General features: G+C 40.4%; 1 protein-coding gene across 6 annotated transcripts in view; it reads left to right on the top strand.

Moving 5' to 3' along the window:
- Positions 1-9,936: 9,936 nt before the first annotated feature.
- The window catches only part of LDAH (lipid droplet associated hydrolase), a 99,155-nt gene continuing 92,877 nt past the window's right edge, over positions 9,937-16,214 (top strand). For 3 of the 6 annotated variants that reach the window (XR_004255032.1, XM_032214256.1, XM_032214252.1), the window contains exons 1-2: positions 9,937-10,092; positions 11,826-11,981. Coding sequence is in view for 5 of the 6 variants with exons in the window: in XM_032214256.1 (XP_032070147.1) it covers positions 10,056-10,092; positions 11,826-11,981 (193 nt within the window). In the remaining variant the exon portion in view is untranslated. The other 3 variants (XM_032214254.1, XM_032214253.1, XM_032214255.1) reach the window with 3 other exon arrangements.

The raw sequence follows: 16,214 nt of genomic DNA, 5'->3' as shown, positions 1-16,214 counted from the left end.
GAGTGGAACAGATCATGAACTGCTCATGTGCAAATTCCAAATTGTACTGAAGAAGAGGAACACTAACCAGATTCCACAATATGATCTTGAGCATATACCAACCATTTTCAAGGAGAACATCAGGAATTGCCTTGAAGTCCTCAACCTTGTTGATAGAGAACCAGAGGAGCTGTCGGATGACCTTAAAGAAATGGTTAAAGAAGAATGTGAAAACAGCCTGCTAAAAGTGAAGACAAAGAAGAAAGCAAACTGGATGTCAGAACATATCATGGAAATGTCCGAGAAAAGAAGCGAAGCCAACGCCAAGCAAGACAAAAATCAGAGAAAGGAATTTAATAAAGAGTTTCAGAGAATTGTTAAAAGAGACAAGAAGCGGTATTCTAACAACATATCTAAAGACACTGAAGATGGAAACTGACATGGAAAAACTAAGAAAGGTCTCAAAAAGATTTCTAAACTCAGAAGAAGAAACTCAAATCAGCTCTGCTAAAGGATGCCAATGGACAGACAATAACCAATGCAAAGGGCAAATGGGAGAAGTAAATTGAAATACTGTGCAGCAGAAGTGTCAACATCCAACATATCCTGAAAGATATTGCCTGCTTACAAGAATCTCTAGTATTACCAGTTCAAGTTAGGCCTGCACTCTGAAAGGAGTATTACGTATCTTTGTTGCCTTGAGTTATATATATATATATATATGAGGCAGAGAGAGGGTTCCAGCTATTCCTTGCCATACATTTATGTCAGTCAATGTGACATGTCAGCAACATTTGCAGATCCATTCAAATATTCAAATAAATGGAATAAAGTTTCCTATTACCCATGCCTTAACCTGTGTCTCTCCCTGCACTGGAGGGTCAAAGGGCATTGAGGAACAAATCAGAAGACTGTTGTGAGAGAGTAAACTTCCCAAAATTTGGCTAGGATTCTTATATAAAATTACTTTAGAATGTTTATGGGAGGAAAAGTTCCTTCCTTCCTCCACGTTCCTCATACATCTCTCTCAGGAGGGCCTCTCAACCTTTCCGAGAGGCTTTTTGAAGTTTGTGGTAGGAAGGAGGGGTGGGAAATTTTCCATCCCCTAAGCTCTTAATTTAATTTCTCATAGGGTCCAAGCTAAGGATGACTAGTATATCCATTCTGGTTTCCTTCTGTTTCCCATTTTTACAAATTGGCGAGATTTAATTTATCCAACTTTCACATACAAAAAAAAAAACCCACTTCAGACTGAATTTTGTATGTATACCTCTAACCATAGGCACTTGCTTAGAAATTTGCCCGCTTTATTTTTTCTTCTTCTTTTTCTTTTGCAGTTTTGCTTAATACAATGATGAAATGCTTTTGAATGGTCTTCTCTCTAGTGAGCACCTTTTTCAAAACATCAAGGAACTGCCTTGCAAAGGTGAAAAGTCCAGATTTTGAATAATTGTTCCCGCATGTAGGTTGGTTTGCAAATGTGAACTTTGATACATTAGCTTTCTTCTCCATCCTGAATCCAAATCAAGCAACCGACTCTTTGCCTTTACAAAAGGATGCACGAATAGACCAAGAATCTGCTTATATCTCGATGGTACACAGGCTCCCTATATCTAGCATTCGCTAACTGGTAGCAATATATCAGGTGTGAGGGTATGTGTGGAAGACCTTGGGAGACGAGATAACAGAATAACAGAATAACAAAGATGTTGCCAAGGGAACAGTTAGATAAAGAGACAATACAACCAGAGGTGATATTCAGCAGGTTCTGACCAGTTCTGGAGAATCAGTCTCGGAAATTTTGAGTAGTTTGGAGAACCAGTAAATACCCCCTCTGACTGGCCCCACCCCCATTTATTTCCTGTCTCCCAAGTCCCAGGAGGAAATGGGGATTTTGCAGTAATCTTCCCCCAGAGTGGGGTGGGAATGGAGATTTTACAGTATCCTTTCCCCTGCCACGCCCACCAAGCCATGCCCACTAAGCCATACCATGCCCATGGAACTGGTAGTAAAAAAATTTGAATCCCACCACTGAACACAACACATAGGTGGTTAGTCGGTAGGGCAAGAGACTCTCTAGTTTCTCAGGATGTAAAGGAGAAGTGGACTTTCAGGCTCGCAAGATTATATTAATGTAGCCTTACAATAAAGTTGAATAAACTTATATGGTTAAATTTCTTGTCTAGGCTACCTGGTAATGCTGACATCCAGATTGCTCCTTCTCAACATTACCTGCTTCTTTCTTGATATAATATCTCTTCTACCGTATGTACTATCTTTTTGTTTGGGCTTCTTCCAGAATAATACGGGAGAAGGAACTAGAAACTGCAAGTAGGAACCATCACCCCCTATCCCATTCTTCTAACCGAAGGCTTTGCTAATTTTTTCCTTTACATTTGCAAGGAGGCATGTCTGGATCCAACTTGTTTTCAAATTGCTCCTCTTAGGAAGTTTACCCAATGCTATGACTACCAAAAGGATTCTCCTGCAAGTCAGATGATGCATATTTGGGGTGCCTGGTAAAAATCTTCCACACTTTATACATGTAGACCTCCTCAGACTCAAAGTAATACGTATGAAGCTGATCTGCTGTGGCATATGTGCCAGAAACAACAAACTGCATTAAATCAAACCCACGAAAAAGTAATAGGAGTAGAAAGGGATATTTTCCAAAAATCAAATGTTATATTTCTTCGGTAATACAGAATTGCTGAAAAGCCTAAATGTTACCATGTAAAATGCAAGCAGTTTTGACGGCTTCTCTACTTTTTCTGTACAGTCGATCTGAATTTCATTATCTTGCTAACTTTAGGTCATGAATAGATTAGGGAGGATTCCTTTTAATGTCTTTATACTAGCTACATGAAGTATACTTATAATCAGAAAAATTGACGAGAACCCACTGAATATCTTTCATCTACAACATGAAGTTTTATTAGTTTCTTCTTTAGCACTTTTCCCCATTTATGTTTTGGACATAAAAATATGCAGAAATATTTCACTCAGAGAATCAAGGTGGCCAGAGAGACTAGTGAAGTCTGCTGGAAGCATTGTGTTGTTTCTAGAGTATGCAATGTTTTATTTTAATTCATGTCCTCTTGGGTAGAAATACAGGCAGAGTTTTTCCAACACATACAGCTGTGTTAATCAAACATTCATCTCCACCTATCATGTTATACTGTTGGATGATTTGAAGACTTCTCTTTACTGCTATTTTATTATGTATTTGTTCAGTTCCAGTTCATGCTCCATGTTTTTTTTACCACATATATTTGATTCTTTCCCTGCCCAGACTGCTGTTTAAACTTATTTTCCATACATTCACAGGGCAAGATTAACATAGGAGGTACCATCAGTGCCTAGATGGCGTTTGCTGTCACAACGGTTGACGTGTAACGGGAATTTTGTATTTTGCTTGGATACTGCTGGTGCTTTCTTTGGAAGAGGAATTTCAAGCTGATTTGCAAAAATGGAGTAAAATCCATAGGTCATAGCAATTAATGCATTATTTACATCAGCTAAACTGCCAACACATAGATCCTATGGCTTTAAGAATCTTGGCCAGAATAACACATCTCCTGTAGATTAGATGCTTTGAGATGCTACCACAAACTTCTGTATGCCACTGGGCCTGCAGTTGTTTGCCAAGGAAAATACCTCAAGCCAATATGTTAGGACATTGATGTTTCCTTCTCTGGTAGCCAAGCACTGAAACTATTCATACTAAATTTTGCTGGCTCTGAACTCATGCAAAAACCCCACTGGGATAATGTAACAGGATCTACTGCTTAAGAAGCTAAGGGTGGTCTTGGGTTCTTGCCTTCCAATGCCACATTGTACACTGAGAATTGATGTGGACTAATCTGAGAGAGACAGAAAGGTCATAAATGGGGAGCCGAACATTTGTTTTGCAGGCCAAAGATCCCAAATTCAGTTCCTGGCACCCATGGAGATGTGTTTTGAACCCGTGTTAATGAGTACTTTTTCTTCTGCCAAATAGGTAAATCACAACAATCTGGCTAATTCTACTCCTAAATTCTTTCTTTAAAAAGGTAATGGTAATGTGCACCTATCCAAAATCATTTGGGTGGGAGAGGATCTCAAGGGAGATACTATGGAAGGAAGAAATGGGATGGAAAACTTGCTGGTTCAGTTAAGTTCAACTCCCATCTGAAGCCTTTTCTTGCCCAACAGCTACATGCCATATTTAAGATGATGGCTTATGTGATGGAATTATGCAGCAGCTGTCCAGATGAAGTCTGAGATACTGACACACAAGTGTAGGATAGATGATAGATAGATAGATAGATAGATAGATAGATAGATAGATAGATAGATAGATAGATAGATAGATAGATGATAGATGATAGATGATAGATGATAGATAGATAGATAGATAGATAGATAGATAGATAGATAGATAGATAGATAGATAGATAGATAGATAGATAGATGATAGATAGCACAGGTGGGTTCCTACCAATTCGCACCTATTCAGTAGAACTGGTTCATCAAATCTACCGAACCAGTTAGAAGAGGTTCCACCAGTGGACCCGGAAAGCAGGCCACACCTACAGAAGGGGTTCCAAAATTTTTTGAAACCCACCACTGGTCCTTGGATATGATTATTCTACAGTATCATGCTCATATTTATAAAACTCAGTGCCTCTGTGAAAGGAAAGGATGACTACTGCGTTTGTGGTGCAATCAGAACATTGCATGTGTTGAAGTTGTTTTAACGCAAACCAAAGATGCCTTTTAAAAAAAACAAGTTTATATCATATTCTTATGCATGCCAGTGCTGTGAGTAAGGTAATTTAAGGTGGTTCTGACAAGTGTTGTCGGCATCTTCATATCCAGTCACATGGGCGGCAAGCCACTCCCATCCAGTCACATGGGCGGCAAGCCACTCCCACAAAGGAGGCCACACCCACAGAGTAGGTTCGAACAATTTTTGAAACCCACCACTGATTGATAGATCGATAGATAGATGGATGGATGGATGGATGCATGGATGGATGATAGATAGATAGATAGATAGATAGATAGATAGATAGATAGATAGATAGATAGATAGAGGGAGTCATTCAAGCTTAGAACAGTCTTAAAAACACGAGATAGTCAGGAACACAGGAATATCATGAGGTAAATTAAACAGTATACAGAACACACAGAAGAAAAAGGAGGGGAAAGGGGGGAAATCTTCCTTTATACTTACAGCAATCAGTCATAATGTAGATTGCATCATCCATGTGTCAGCATTCTACAATTGTATGTTCTGGCATATTGTACCCTTCACTGTTCCAGCTACTAAATTTAATATCCTAACAGATTTAAACTAAAGAGATCCCCTAAATTATAGAAGCTCAACCTCCTTGGCGCAACCTTCTTCAGAGGATAAAAATGGAGGGGAAAGCATGAGATACTAGCTTGTGGGAAGGCACATTCTTGATCTGGTCTGTTGCAATGAGCTGATTCAAGGTCGTGCCTGGAAAACCAAGCCATTCCACTTCTATAGTGTGGAAACAGTTAAAAATGAATATCTCAAGGACCTGTTATCAGGTAAGCTGGCTATCCTATCCTATCCTGACCTGTTCATGTATACTTCCTTGTCCCTGCGCTATAGTACCAAAAGACCACAATTTCTTCTGAAAATGAGCTTTTATAACAGTGGCAATTGATTAGCTGAAGAGACCAAAACAAATCTCTTTAATTCAAAAGACCATAACATATGGGAGGAACCTAGAACTGCAGAAAAGTGAAATATTACTTGCAACTACTTCTGAATAAGCAAAGGATGGGGTCTTACCCTGGGAATTGGGTGAATGTTATGATACATGATACTTAAATTACATATTCTTATTTTCTGCATTCATAATGCCAGTAAAATACGTGCCTTGGCTCAGTGACATGCAGTCAGGTGAGGCAAGTGAGGCACAGCCTCACCACTGTCATCATGAAAAGAAAAAAATGTAAAGGAAAAAGGTGAGAGCTGAGGTCAGGCTGAGCTAGTTGCTGCCTCACCATGGATGACTCTGCTTAACTGTTTAAAAAAGCCTCTAAAAAAGTGCCCTTTACTATGAGACAGGAGAAGAGCCAAGATGGCGCAGTGGGTAGAGTGCAGTACTGCAGCCACTTCAGCTGACTGTTAGCTGCAGTTCGGCAGTTCAAATCTCACCGGCTCAGGGTTGACTCAGCCTTCCATCCTTCCGAGGTGGGTAAAATGAGGACCCGGATTGTTGTTGGGGGCAATATGCTGACTCTCTGTAAACCGCTTAGAGAGGGCTGAAAGCCCTATGAAGCGGTATATAAGTCGAACTGCTATTGCTATTGCTAACTGTGTGCCTCATCTAGTCTGACTTTAGGCGTTTTATGATCACTCGAGCAGAGTTAAGCAAGGGTTAAAAGCCTAAAAATTCCTGACGTAAGTGAGGCACACAGTTCTCCTGCCTCATAGTAGAGGGCGCTCGTTTGGGCGACGCTTCTTCAGAGGACCCGAGGCAAGAACAGAGTTGAAATCCTCTCTGAAACAGTTGGAAAAGGTATGTGTGGGTTGGAGGGAGGGGGAGGAATTCAAACTTCATCCTCCTGGTGCGGGGCTTTGGGCAAAGGCTGGAGGGAAGGACCCTGGCTCGCTTGTGCTCTCCCTCACAAGTGTAGTTTGATTGCAGGCAGAGCCACGTTGCCTTTTCAAACCTGTAATCAGTGAAGCTGGGCTGGATCCTTCTGGGGCGGAGGGAAAGTGTGTGTGCTCCAGTATGGCTCTTTGACTGGCTTCCTGCCTCCTCCTGTGATCTCCTCGCTGGTGCTCTCCCTTCAATCCAACTCTGTGTGTGTGTGTGTGTGTTTGAGAGAGAGTGAGTGAGTGAGTGAGGGAAGGGGGTAGGAGAGATAGTCCAATCCAATGTGTGTGTGTGTGTGTGTGTGTGTGTGTGTGTGTGTGTTTGAGAGAGGGGGGAGGGAGTGAGAGAGGGAGGAAGGAGGGGAAGGGAGAAGAAAAAGAAAAAGAAAGAAGGAAACTTCTTTCGCAAAGGAGAAAAACAAATGCTGTTGCTTTAAATCGGAACTGAGCATGCTTGGCTGTGGAATTCTGGGAACTGAAGTCCACAAGTCTAAAAAAATTTGAAACCCACCACTGTGTCAGTGCCTCACCAGCCATAAACCTCACCACACGTCACTGCCTTGGCTAGAATACACAGACAATTAAAAATATCCTTCTTCTGTTTTTTTGTCTAGCATTAACAAGGATTCATACATGTACACACAAGTAGTGCTAAAGAGCAGTTTCATATATGTTATAGACTCATTAAAAAATCCTGGTGCCTCTGAATTTTTGATAGTTGTAACTCCGAAACCTTGAGAACAAAGATTTCAGCAGCCCTGTTTAACCTAGAGAATAATATAGGTAATATTGTGGTCTGCTTTCCGGGTCCACTGGGGGAACCTCTTCTAACCGGTTCGGTAGATTTGACAAACCGGTTCTACTAAATAGGTGCAAACTGGTAGGAACCCACCTCTGATTTATATGCCGCCCTTCTCCCAAGCATTCAAGGCGGCGTACAACATTAAAAAAGACACATATTACAAAAGTTTTTAAAAAATTAGATAGATATCCAAAAAACAAACCCAATTAAGATTAACAATAACATTTGTTGTCACCTTTAAAGCCCTTCATGGCTTGGAGCCAGGTTATCTGAGCGACCCTCTCTTGCCAGTCACATCTACCCAACCCATCAGAGTGGGGAGGCAGGAATTTTGCGGGTCCCATCCCCGAGGGAGATACACCTGGTGGGACCCAGAAGAAGGTGGCTTCTCTATGGTGGCTCCTTCTCTCTCGAACATCATTCCCCCAGAGATTAGAACAGCCCCCACTCTAATACTCTTCCTGAAAGCGCTGAAGACCTGGTTCTGCCAGTGGGCCTGGAGAACCCAGAGTGGGAAGGAGCCAATTAAATGACTCATGTGATCTGCTGTCGCCAGGGCTGGGGGTGGGAGGTGGTTTTGTTATATTGTACTATATTAATTAATTTGATTCTTTTTGTTAGTTTTTATTATTTTAAATGTGGTTTTATATTCTGTAAGCCACATTGAGTCGCCATGGACGAATAGGCAACAATATAAATTCAATAAATAAAATAAATAAAATAAATAAAAATATGACACCATTGTTGGTGCATGGCTATTTACTGTAACACCCTTTTAAGAAAGCAGGAAGATAGTAAATAATGCTGACTGAATACATAAATGTGTAATATTCAGTGGCAAATATGTTAGAGGCCATCATAAATAAAAAATGAAATCTAGGATACTGGAAATTAGGAAGAATACCAAAGTAGGGAACAATTTCAGTTTAGGATTAGAAATCAGAGGAGACAGCATCCTGAGACTCAGGGGAACACTCGGGCTCCCAGGGCATTAAAGTGCAGTTTTACACTGCAAATGAGCTGGAGCGGGAGTCTCCTTTTAACCTTCCAAAAAGTGCTCAAGACCTGGGTTTTGCCTCCAAGTGCTGGGAAAGGGTGAGATTGTTTCAGGCTGCATGGGAAAGCTTAACCGTGATGAAAAGTCTATTGGTTTTAATGTTTTTGGTTTGTAGGAAGTTATCACCTAGCCCTCTCCCAGAAAAGTGGAATATTCTAGGAAATATTGAAAAGGCAGAATGTTTCTCTGGATGTGAAAGGAAAGAAACATGTTTTAAAAGACAGAATAGCTGCCCATCCCCACTTTGTCAATGGGCCATTAAGATTGTTCTGCTAGGTTATCTTCGAGATCTGGAAAGTCACACTGAGCCGCGGCGACTCGCAGAGCCTGTAGGAATTGGTTGACAGTTTCTGTAGGCTTCTGCACCAGCCTGTGGTATGCGAACCGACGAGCAATTTGAGAAGGTGTTGGGGCGTAATAAGCTTGTAGCCTGTCTGTTAATTCTTGCCAGGTTAAATCGTAAACGGTCCTTGGGGCAGCAAATGACCTGGCAGTGGGGCCAAGCTAGTCCACTTTACATAATAAAGAGTTCTCCCCTTCAGCTCCAAGGGGGATGGGATTAAGGCATGATAATATTGGCCATTTACCCAACTTGCCATATGACATCTGAGAACTCAACCAAACCTGGATTCAAAACGCAGCCTGGAGAGTTGCCCCTGCATGGCACCATGGGAGTCTGACAACTAATCAGAATACATTTCTTACACAGGGACAGGAAAGAGAGAAGTGGGACTGAACAGGGTATAAAAAGCCTAGCAAGCCCCTAACACTGAAGCATGTGATCACCTTTTCTGTTCAGGACCTCAAGCCATGTGGTCCTGTCCACCAGTAAATCATCTTTCCAAGCAGCCTCCATGTCTCCAGTGTCTTTTCCCCCACTTGGAGCTGAACCCAGAAGGACATTTCTTTCATCAGATTTAAATATTTTAATTATTGGTTGTAAGCCACTCAATTGGCTCAAGATGGGTGGCTACATAAATGTCATGCAAGAATGATAGAATAGAATAGAATAGAATAGAATAGAATTCTTTATTGGCCAAGTGTGACTGGACACACAAGGAATTTGTCTTTGGTGCCTATGCTCTCAGTGTACATAAAAAGATACATTCGTTAAGAATCATAAGGTACAGCACTTAATGATAGTCATAAGGTACAAATAAGCAATCAGGAAACAATCAATATAAATATAAATAGGAATGAATGAATGAGATGACAGACTAGATGACTGACAGACACAGAACATCCAAGTTTTTTTAACATAGCGCAACTACAAGAAAAACCAGGAAAGTCGCGACCAAGGCATAGAGTGAGGGTTGCGCATGCGTGCATCAGAAGCGAAGGCGCGCCCAAAGGTAAACCTATGCTCCGAATACCCGAATTAACGGACTTCAACGTTTGTTTCCTTCCAACGGCCTCGCGCTGTTTGGCGGAAGGCGGGAGGGAGCGGAACCTTTACAACTATTCGGACTCCCGGCGCCCCGTTACGTCTCAGCCGGGCGGAAGAGCCGCGGGAGCTCTCGCTACTGTTTTTACTTCCGCCCGGCTACTGCGTGGGAGAAACTGAAGCCGCTGTGCTTCTTCTCCCTGCCTGAGAGATGCTGGGAGCCGGTCGAGAGCCGCTGAATGGGGAAGGTACGTCTTTGGCCAAGGGATTGGATTTCCCCCCCCCCCGCCTTTCTCCGGCGCTCCTCTTCTGCAGCCCCCGATATTAATCCCTCCCGTTTCCCACCTCCTTTCTCCAGGGTGATGCTGGTGCCAGAGAAGCCTCTTGCTTGTTTTCTGGAGTTCATGGCCAACAGCCTACCAAGCGGTCATAGTTGCACTGAGCCCAGGCTAATAATGGAACTCTAGTTGAAATAACCAGGCTGATGGAGCAAAGTAAAGCCAGGCAATCTGGTGAACCAAAGAAAGTTCCTGCTCAGGATTTACACTAAGTGCAATATTTCCATCTGTTTCACACACAAACACACACACACACACACACACACACACAGGCCTGCACTTTTGGATTAGATGCTGTTTTGTTTTGGCTACTGTTCCCCCGTGATCATTAGCCTAACACTATTGGCCACGAGGTGGGCGTAGTCCCTGAGGGTGGGGTGGGGGGGGCACCTGGTCGCCTCCTTTGGTTTCATATGTATTATGACTCAGCCCAAAAAATACTACAGAAGAGCATTTTGTTGTTCTCATCTTGCTCTGGAGCAGGAAAGAGGCAACTTCATTACTAATTTCTGGACTAATTTCTTTCAACCGTTAAGAATAAACAATTTGCAGAGAGGGGCAAAAGTGGGTTTTGTGATGTTGATTTTTTTATTATTATTATTATCACTTGGCTCCGGGGTACAGTAAAGTAATGTGAAGATTATTAAATCTTCTGCAAGAATAAACTACATCAGACTTTGGATGGACATGTGGTTGCATCATCCTGATTGCTCTGAAGAGAAATTTTGTATCTTGTTCCCTCAGGATGGAGCTGGATTTCTCCCCTGGCAGGAATGGGGCTCACTGTTGCAAAATGCAGCAAACAATATACTCAGGGTCAAATAGTGCCATGATATTTTCTGGTTGTATTACTAAAAGGCATTCATTGGTGAAGACTGATAAGAGTGTCAGAGTTCTAAAAGAAATGTTAACCCTTCCTCTTTCGTGGTAATCTTAAGGAATATCTCTCCCCCCCCCCCCCCCGCCCCATATGTCATTTGCAAGGAGCAGGAGGAGCACTCCTCCAAAGCAATATTGTACATGATTAGTCTCAAAATCCAATAGGGAGCAAATGGAGTGGATTCCCTCCAGGCCTGATCTAATCCCATTGATTGAAGTATTTCTTTTTAATAAAAAAGTTGGCACTGAAGAGTTTGAATTTGGCAAATTAAATCTGAGAAATTATTTTCCTTGACAAAGTTTAAAATAAGTCTGATTTTTTTTTCATTACATTAATTTGCTTAAGCAACTTTTCCAGACATTAATGTACTAGGAATGAAAGCCTTCAATTGTTATCCTGCTAATTGATTTTTTTTCCTCAGTTCACATGCAATAAAATATCAGATGCTTGATCTGACAATGTGATTAGGCTTTATTTTACATTATGCAAACATTACATTCTGTGCTTCTCATATTGTAAATTACAAGTTGCAATTCTGATAAGAATTAGTGCCTCTTCTGCAAGCATTTAATAACATAGGAAGCTGTTGTTAACCTTACTTACTCCCTACATGAGAATTTCTGAAAACATCATGTAGGAGTTGACAAAACTCCTTTTGTATCTTGTTTGACCAGAAAATTGTGGGCAGGTTCATTTCTTTATAAAGCCAGTGATTATTCATAGCTAACTGGCTACCTTTAAACTCTCTTTATTTTCTCTTCAGCAACAAGCATGAACTCAGATTCCAAAGAGCAAGATTTGATACATGAAGAGTTCACTTACATTTCTGGAACCCTGACACAGATTCTCAAGTGTGGCCCTTGGCAAGATCTCTGGAATGATAAACCGGCACCCAGACTTCTATTTCTAGTTATCCCTGGTAAGTTTTACATGGTGATGGTTTGATATACACATTGTCTTGATCAAATCGGTTCTAGAAAATGGAAAGGGGAAGGCTTGAGTATAATTCCATAGAACAAATTAATAAAGACTTCTATTCTGAAAGGGCAGAGGGGATATGGTGATAAAGGATTGAGATACTGGCTGGAAGGGGGAAAAAACTCAAGGGACATTTTCTGATTTATCCCTATGGAGCTACTGGTGCTAGTATGAGGGTCATTTTCATTTTAGTTGCTCAGTTATGGGGTAAAGAATATTAAGTGACAACTCTGCAGAATAGGAGAAGGCCAGTTATAATCAAGTCATCCTTTTTTAAAAAGGGAAACAGCAGAGACTGGAGGGGGGGGTATTTATTATAGTAGTGGAGTAAATTTTTCAGTGTCTTGCAAGGCTAAAAGTGTATCTATTTCTTCCTGCTGGAATTGTTCATGATTATTGTCAGATAGTGGTTTTGGAGTAGAAAAGCTTTTTTCTGTTTTAGTGATTGAATATAGTGGCCACAGGTGAACAGATATTGCCTAGAGTTCTAGTTTTCTCATTGAAAAAAGGATAAACTTATTTTCTCAAGTTTAAGCATCTCTATTGATGAGTGAGCTATTCAGACTAAAGGGTTATTAAGGCTTTAAAATTGGATACCGTGACATTATGAACTAAGCAGGAACAAAATATGCAGATCCAGGAACAAACATGTTCCTTCATAAGTATCTATGCAACATGCACTTCAAACAAAATAAATCCTTAACTTATGATCAGTTACTTCATGACCATTCAAAGTGGATTTCCCAGAGCTACTTACAACCTCGGTATGGAATTAAAACCATTGCAACGTGTGATTGCATTTTGGAGGCTTGGCAGTTGGCTTAGCTTTGTGAAGTTTGCAGTGTTCTTTGATCACATAACCACAATTTGTGATTTTTTCCCCGGTTTCTGGCGTTTACTTTCCAGCAAAAATCACCCATTGGGGAAAAAGATTCATTTAATGACCACCATATTCATTTAATGACTGTATCATTTGCTTAATGATTGGCATAAAAATGGTTGTGTGATGCCTTGATTACATCCCCAAAGATTTACAACTTAATTCCAGACTCAATAATGATAGTAAGGTTCAAGTCCACCCTCAGCCATGGAACTTCACTGGGTGACTTTGAGCCAGTGTTTCTCACTCAACCCAACCAACCTCACAGGGTTGCTGTTTTGAGAAAAAGCAAGAAGGAAGAAACACCGTGCATGCCACTTTCTGCTCCAAAATGAAAGGTAGAATATAATTTTAAATAAATACATTCATTTATTCCCAACTACTATTTCTGATTTCAACAGAATGGTCAGCAGTGTCTCTGAAAGGAACATGAGTTCAGAGGTAGAATCCCAATGAAGTGCCAAGTTTAATTTTTCTGGGTTCTCCCAAATAAAGATGGGAAGCACTCCAGTGATTCAGTGGTCTAACCCAGCGGTCTCCAACCTTGGGAACTTTAAGACCTGTGGACTTCAACTCCCAGAGTTCCTCAGCCAGCAAAGCTGGCTGAGGAACTCTGGGAGTTGAAGTCCACAAGTCTTAAAGTTCCCAAGGTTGGAGACTACTGGTCTAACCCATCACAGAGCAGCTTCCAAAATTTGTATTTGAGAATACATGGGAAGTGTCTATGGAGATATTCGATCATCTAGGTCATGATTGTCCCAAAGGTGCTTTTTCACAAGGCAACTGGACTTTCTTGTTTTTTTCTTTGAAGATGTTTCGCTTCTCATACAAGAAGCTTCTTCAGCATTGACTGGTGGTGGGGAATGGAAGGATGTCCCTTCCCTGTTGAAGACAGGCTCAGGGTGTTGGGAATGAGTCTGTGTTATCTGCAACTCAAACTGAAGCACAAATGGTTCCTGTAATCTGTAGTTTTTCTGTAAATCCACTCATACTTCCACACCATTCGAAGGGTATTCCTCCCAAAGTGCATAGTTCAACCTTCCATTCCGCACCATCCAGGCAGAGCTGAAGAAGCTTCTTGGATGAGAAGCAAAATGTCTTTAAAGAAAAACAAGAAAACCCAGTTGCCTCCTGAAAAAGCACCTTTGGGAGAACATGGGAAAATTTGTGAGAAATCGTGTGAAATTATCAAATGAATGAAAATGATGCCTGTTGCCAAAAATATCTGATACTTTATTAAATCTCTTAGTCTGTTGTTCTAGGATATGAAACCGTGCAACAAAGCATGCATACAAGAAAAATTATCCAGATGTATTGTAATGATATACACACTGCATGTACAAATTGTAGGCACATTCTCCATGGCACCATCCTTCTCTCCCTAATTTCTCTGGGTTACAGTAATACATGGCTGTAATATCTGCCAAACTAAAATATCACTTTGGAAATTGAATCGGAAACAGTATCAGGTGGAGAAACTGTTGGTTCTGGTAAGAGTTGTATGATCTTTGAACAATCACATTTGTACTTGGGAATTTTTGGTGCTCTATCTGACCTTTCAAAGGAAAGGTTTCTGGTCCTTTCTCCTATCAAAGATATGTTGATCAGCTTTATTTGTGATGAGAAGAAGACTAGCATTTCCTAAGCTTGCATATTCTTATGTGGTTTTTTTAGCATAACAGCAAGGAATTCTAAAGCTTTCTTTTGCATTTTGGTTTACTGTGTTGTCACACTGCACTTAAATGAAATTTGAAGCATTTGATCTTAAAAATGATGGAAGTAGAATTTGATGATGTTACCAAGTTTGGTAATGAAATGTCTGCAAGAAAACAACCAAGCACAGAGAGAATCAATTCAACCCTGAGCTAAAAGTATTCTCTTCTATCATATCACAGTATCATTTTATGGACAACGATTTGTGACAAAATAAAAAATACAGTGAGGTGGTTAAAAGCCAGAAGTGTTCTTAAAGCTTTTGCAATACTCATTTGTTTCATTGTTTGAACATTGCAGTGTAATCTCTCTTAAAGTTGGGATGAGATATATCTGTTCAAAGCAGTTCTTGCTCAACAGAAAATGTAGCCTATTCTACATTATGTCAGACTGTTAGGAACTGCTAAATAGGCATTTATTACAAACTAAATAAAATTTAAAAATGCCTAAGACAATTGTGCTTTCTGATTATAATGTAAAAACAAATGTGCCAGAAGATGGTGCTGTTTTAAAGTATAGATTTTTACAGTTTTTTTTTTAAATTGGAGAACTTGATTTTCCAATAATGTTGGAGGTTCCAAATAGCTGCATTCTTCCAGATATTTAAGTTGCCATGTATATGATATACTCCTTCACAGTCAAATAACATTTGATGTGTCTGACGATAGTTTCTGGGTCATTGGTTGTTTCCCAGGATTAGACTTTTCCCAACAAATACTCCCAGTGACAAAAAACTGAAGACTGCCACTTCCAAAATTGATTTAGCTGTCTGCTCTTCAAACCATTGCATCTCGATGTGGGATTACTTCATTACCCTGAACAATACACTATGCCAAAACAATAATGAGAAAAGTCCCCACCTATTCTTCATTAAGTCGAACTATTAGGACATTGGCACTGAACTAATGTATAATGATTTTCTCAGAGTTCAATGGAGTTGGTGGAACAAGAATGTTGTATGGAGCATTATGGGGCAGCCTCTCTATCTCTTCTACTACATTATGTGTCATGGAGGTTAGCTTGGGCTCTTATTATTAAACATGGAAGAGAAATGAATATGTTTATATGAGAGAGAATAATGTAAGGTGTGTTGTTCTCTCTCTCTCTCTCTCTCTCTCTCTCTCTCTCTCTCTCTCTCTCTCTCTCTTTCTTTCTTTCTTTCTTTCTTTCTTAGCTGGGTAGTTGAGATTTTGCATGATGTCTATTTTGAACAGGGCAATAAATGCAAATAACAATTGGTCCCCAAGGTTCTATTTTCAAAAGTTTTACACGGGGCCATATCAGATTTTTGAATGGGATTATGAAATAGTGAGAACTTTGACTGTTCACAGAGCTTTGAATGTATCCTTGGATTTTAATCTTGTGGAACCAGACACCTTAAATTCCTTTTTTAACCACCCTTAGGCCCAATACAGATCACTAGCCGTAGTGCTACAAACTACTGTAAAATGAATGTCCTTACTTTGCGATAGGTTAATTTGTTCATTATGCTACCAAGGACAATTTTCTCACATTTTGTGGCAGAAACACTGGACAAGTGTTTGTCTTGCTTAAAAGAACAAAGGCAATTGAATAAGCAAT

Source organism: Thamnophis elegans, chromosome 3 (assembly GCF_009769535.1).
Source record: "Thamnophis elegans isolate rThaEle1 chromosome 3, rThaEle1.pri, whole genome shotgun sequence".
NCBI classification, from domain to species: Eukaryota; Metazoa; Chordata; class Lepidosauria; order Squamata; family Colubridae; genus Thamnophis; species Thamnophis elegans.
The sequence above is the reverse complement of the archived record's forward strand: the minus strand, read 5'-3'. Positions and strand labels throughout refer to the sequence as shown.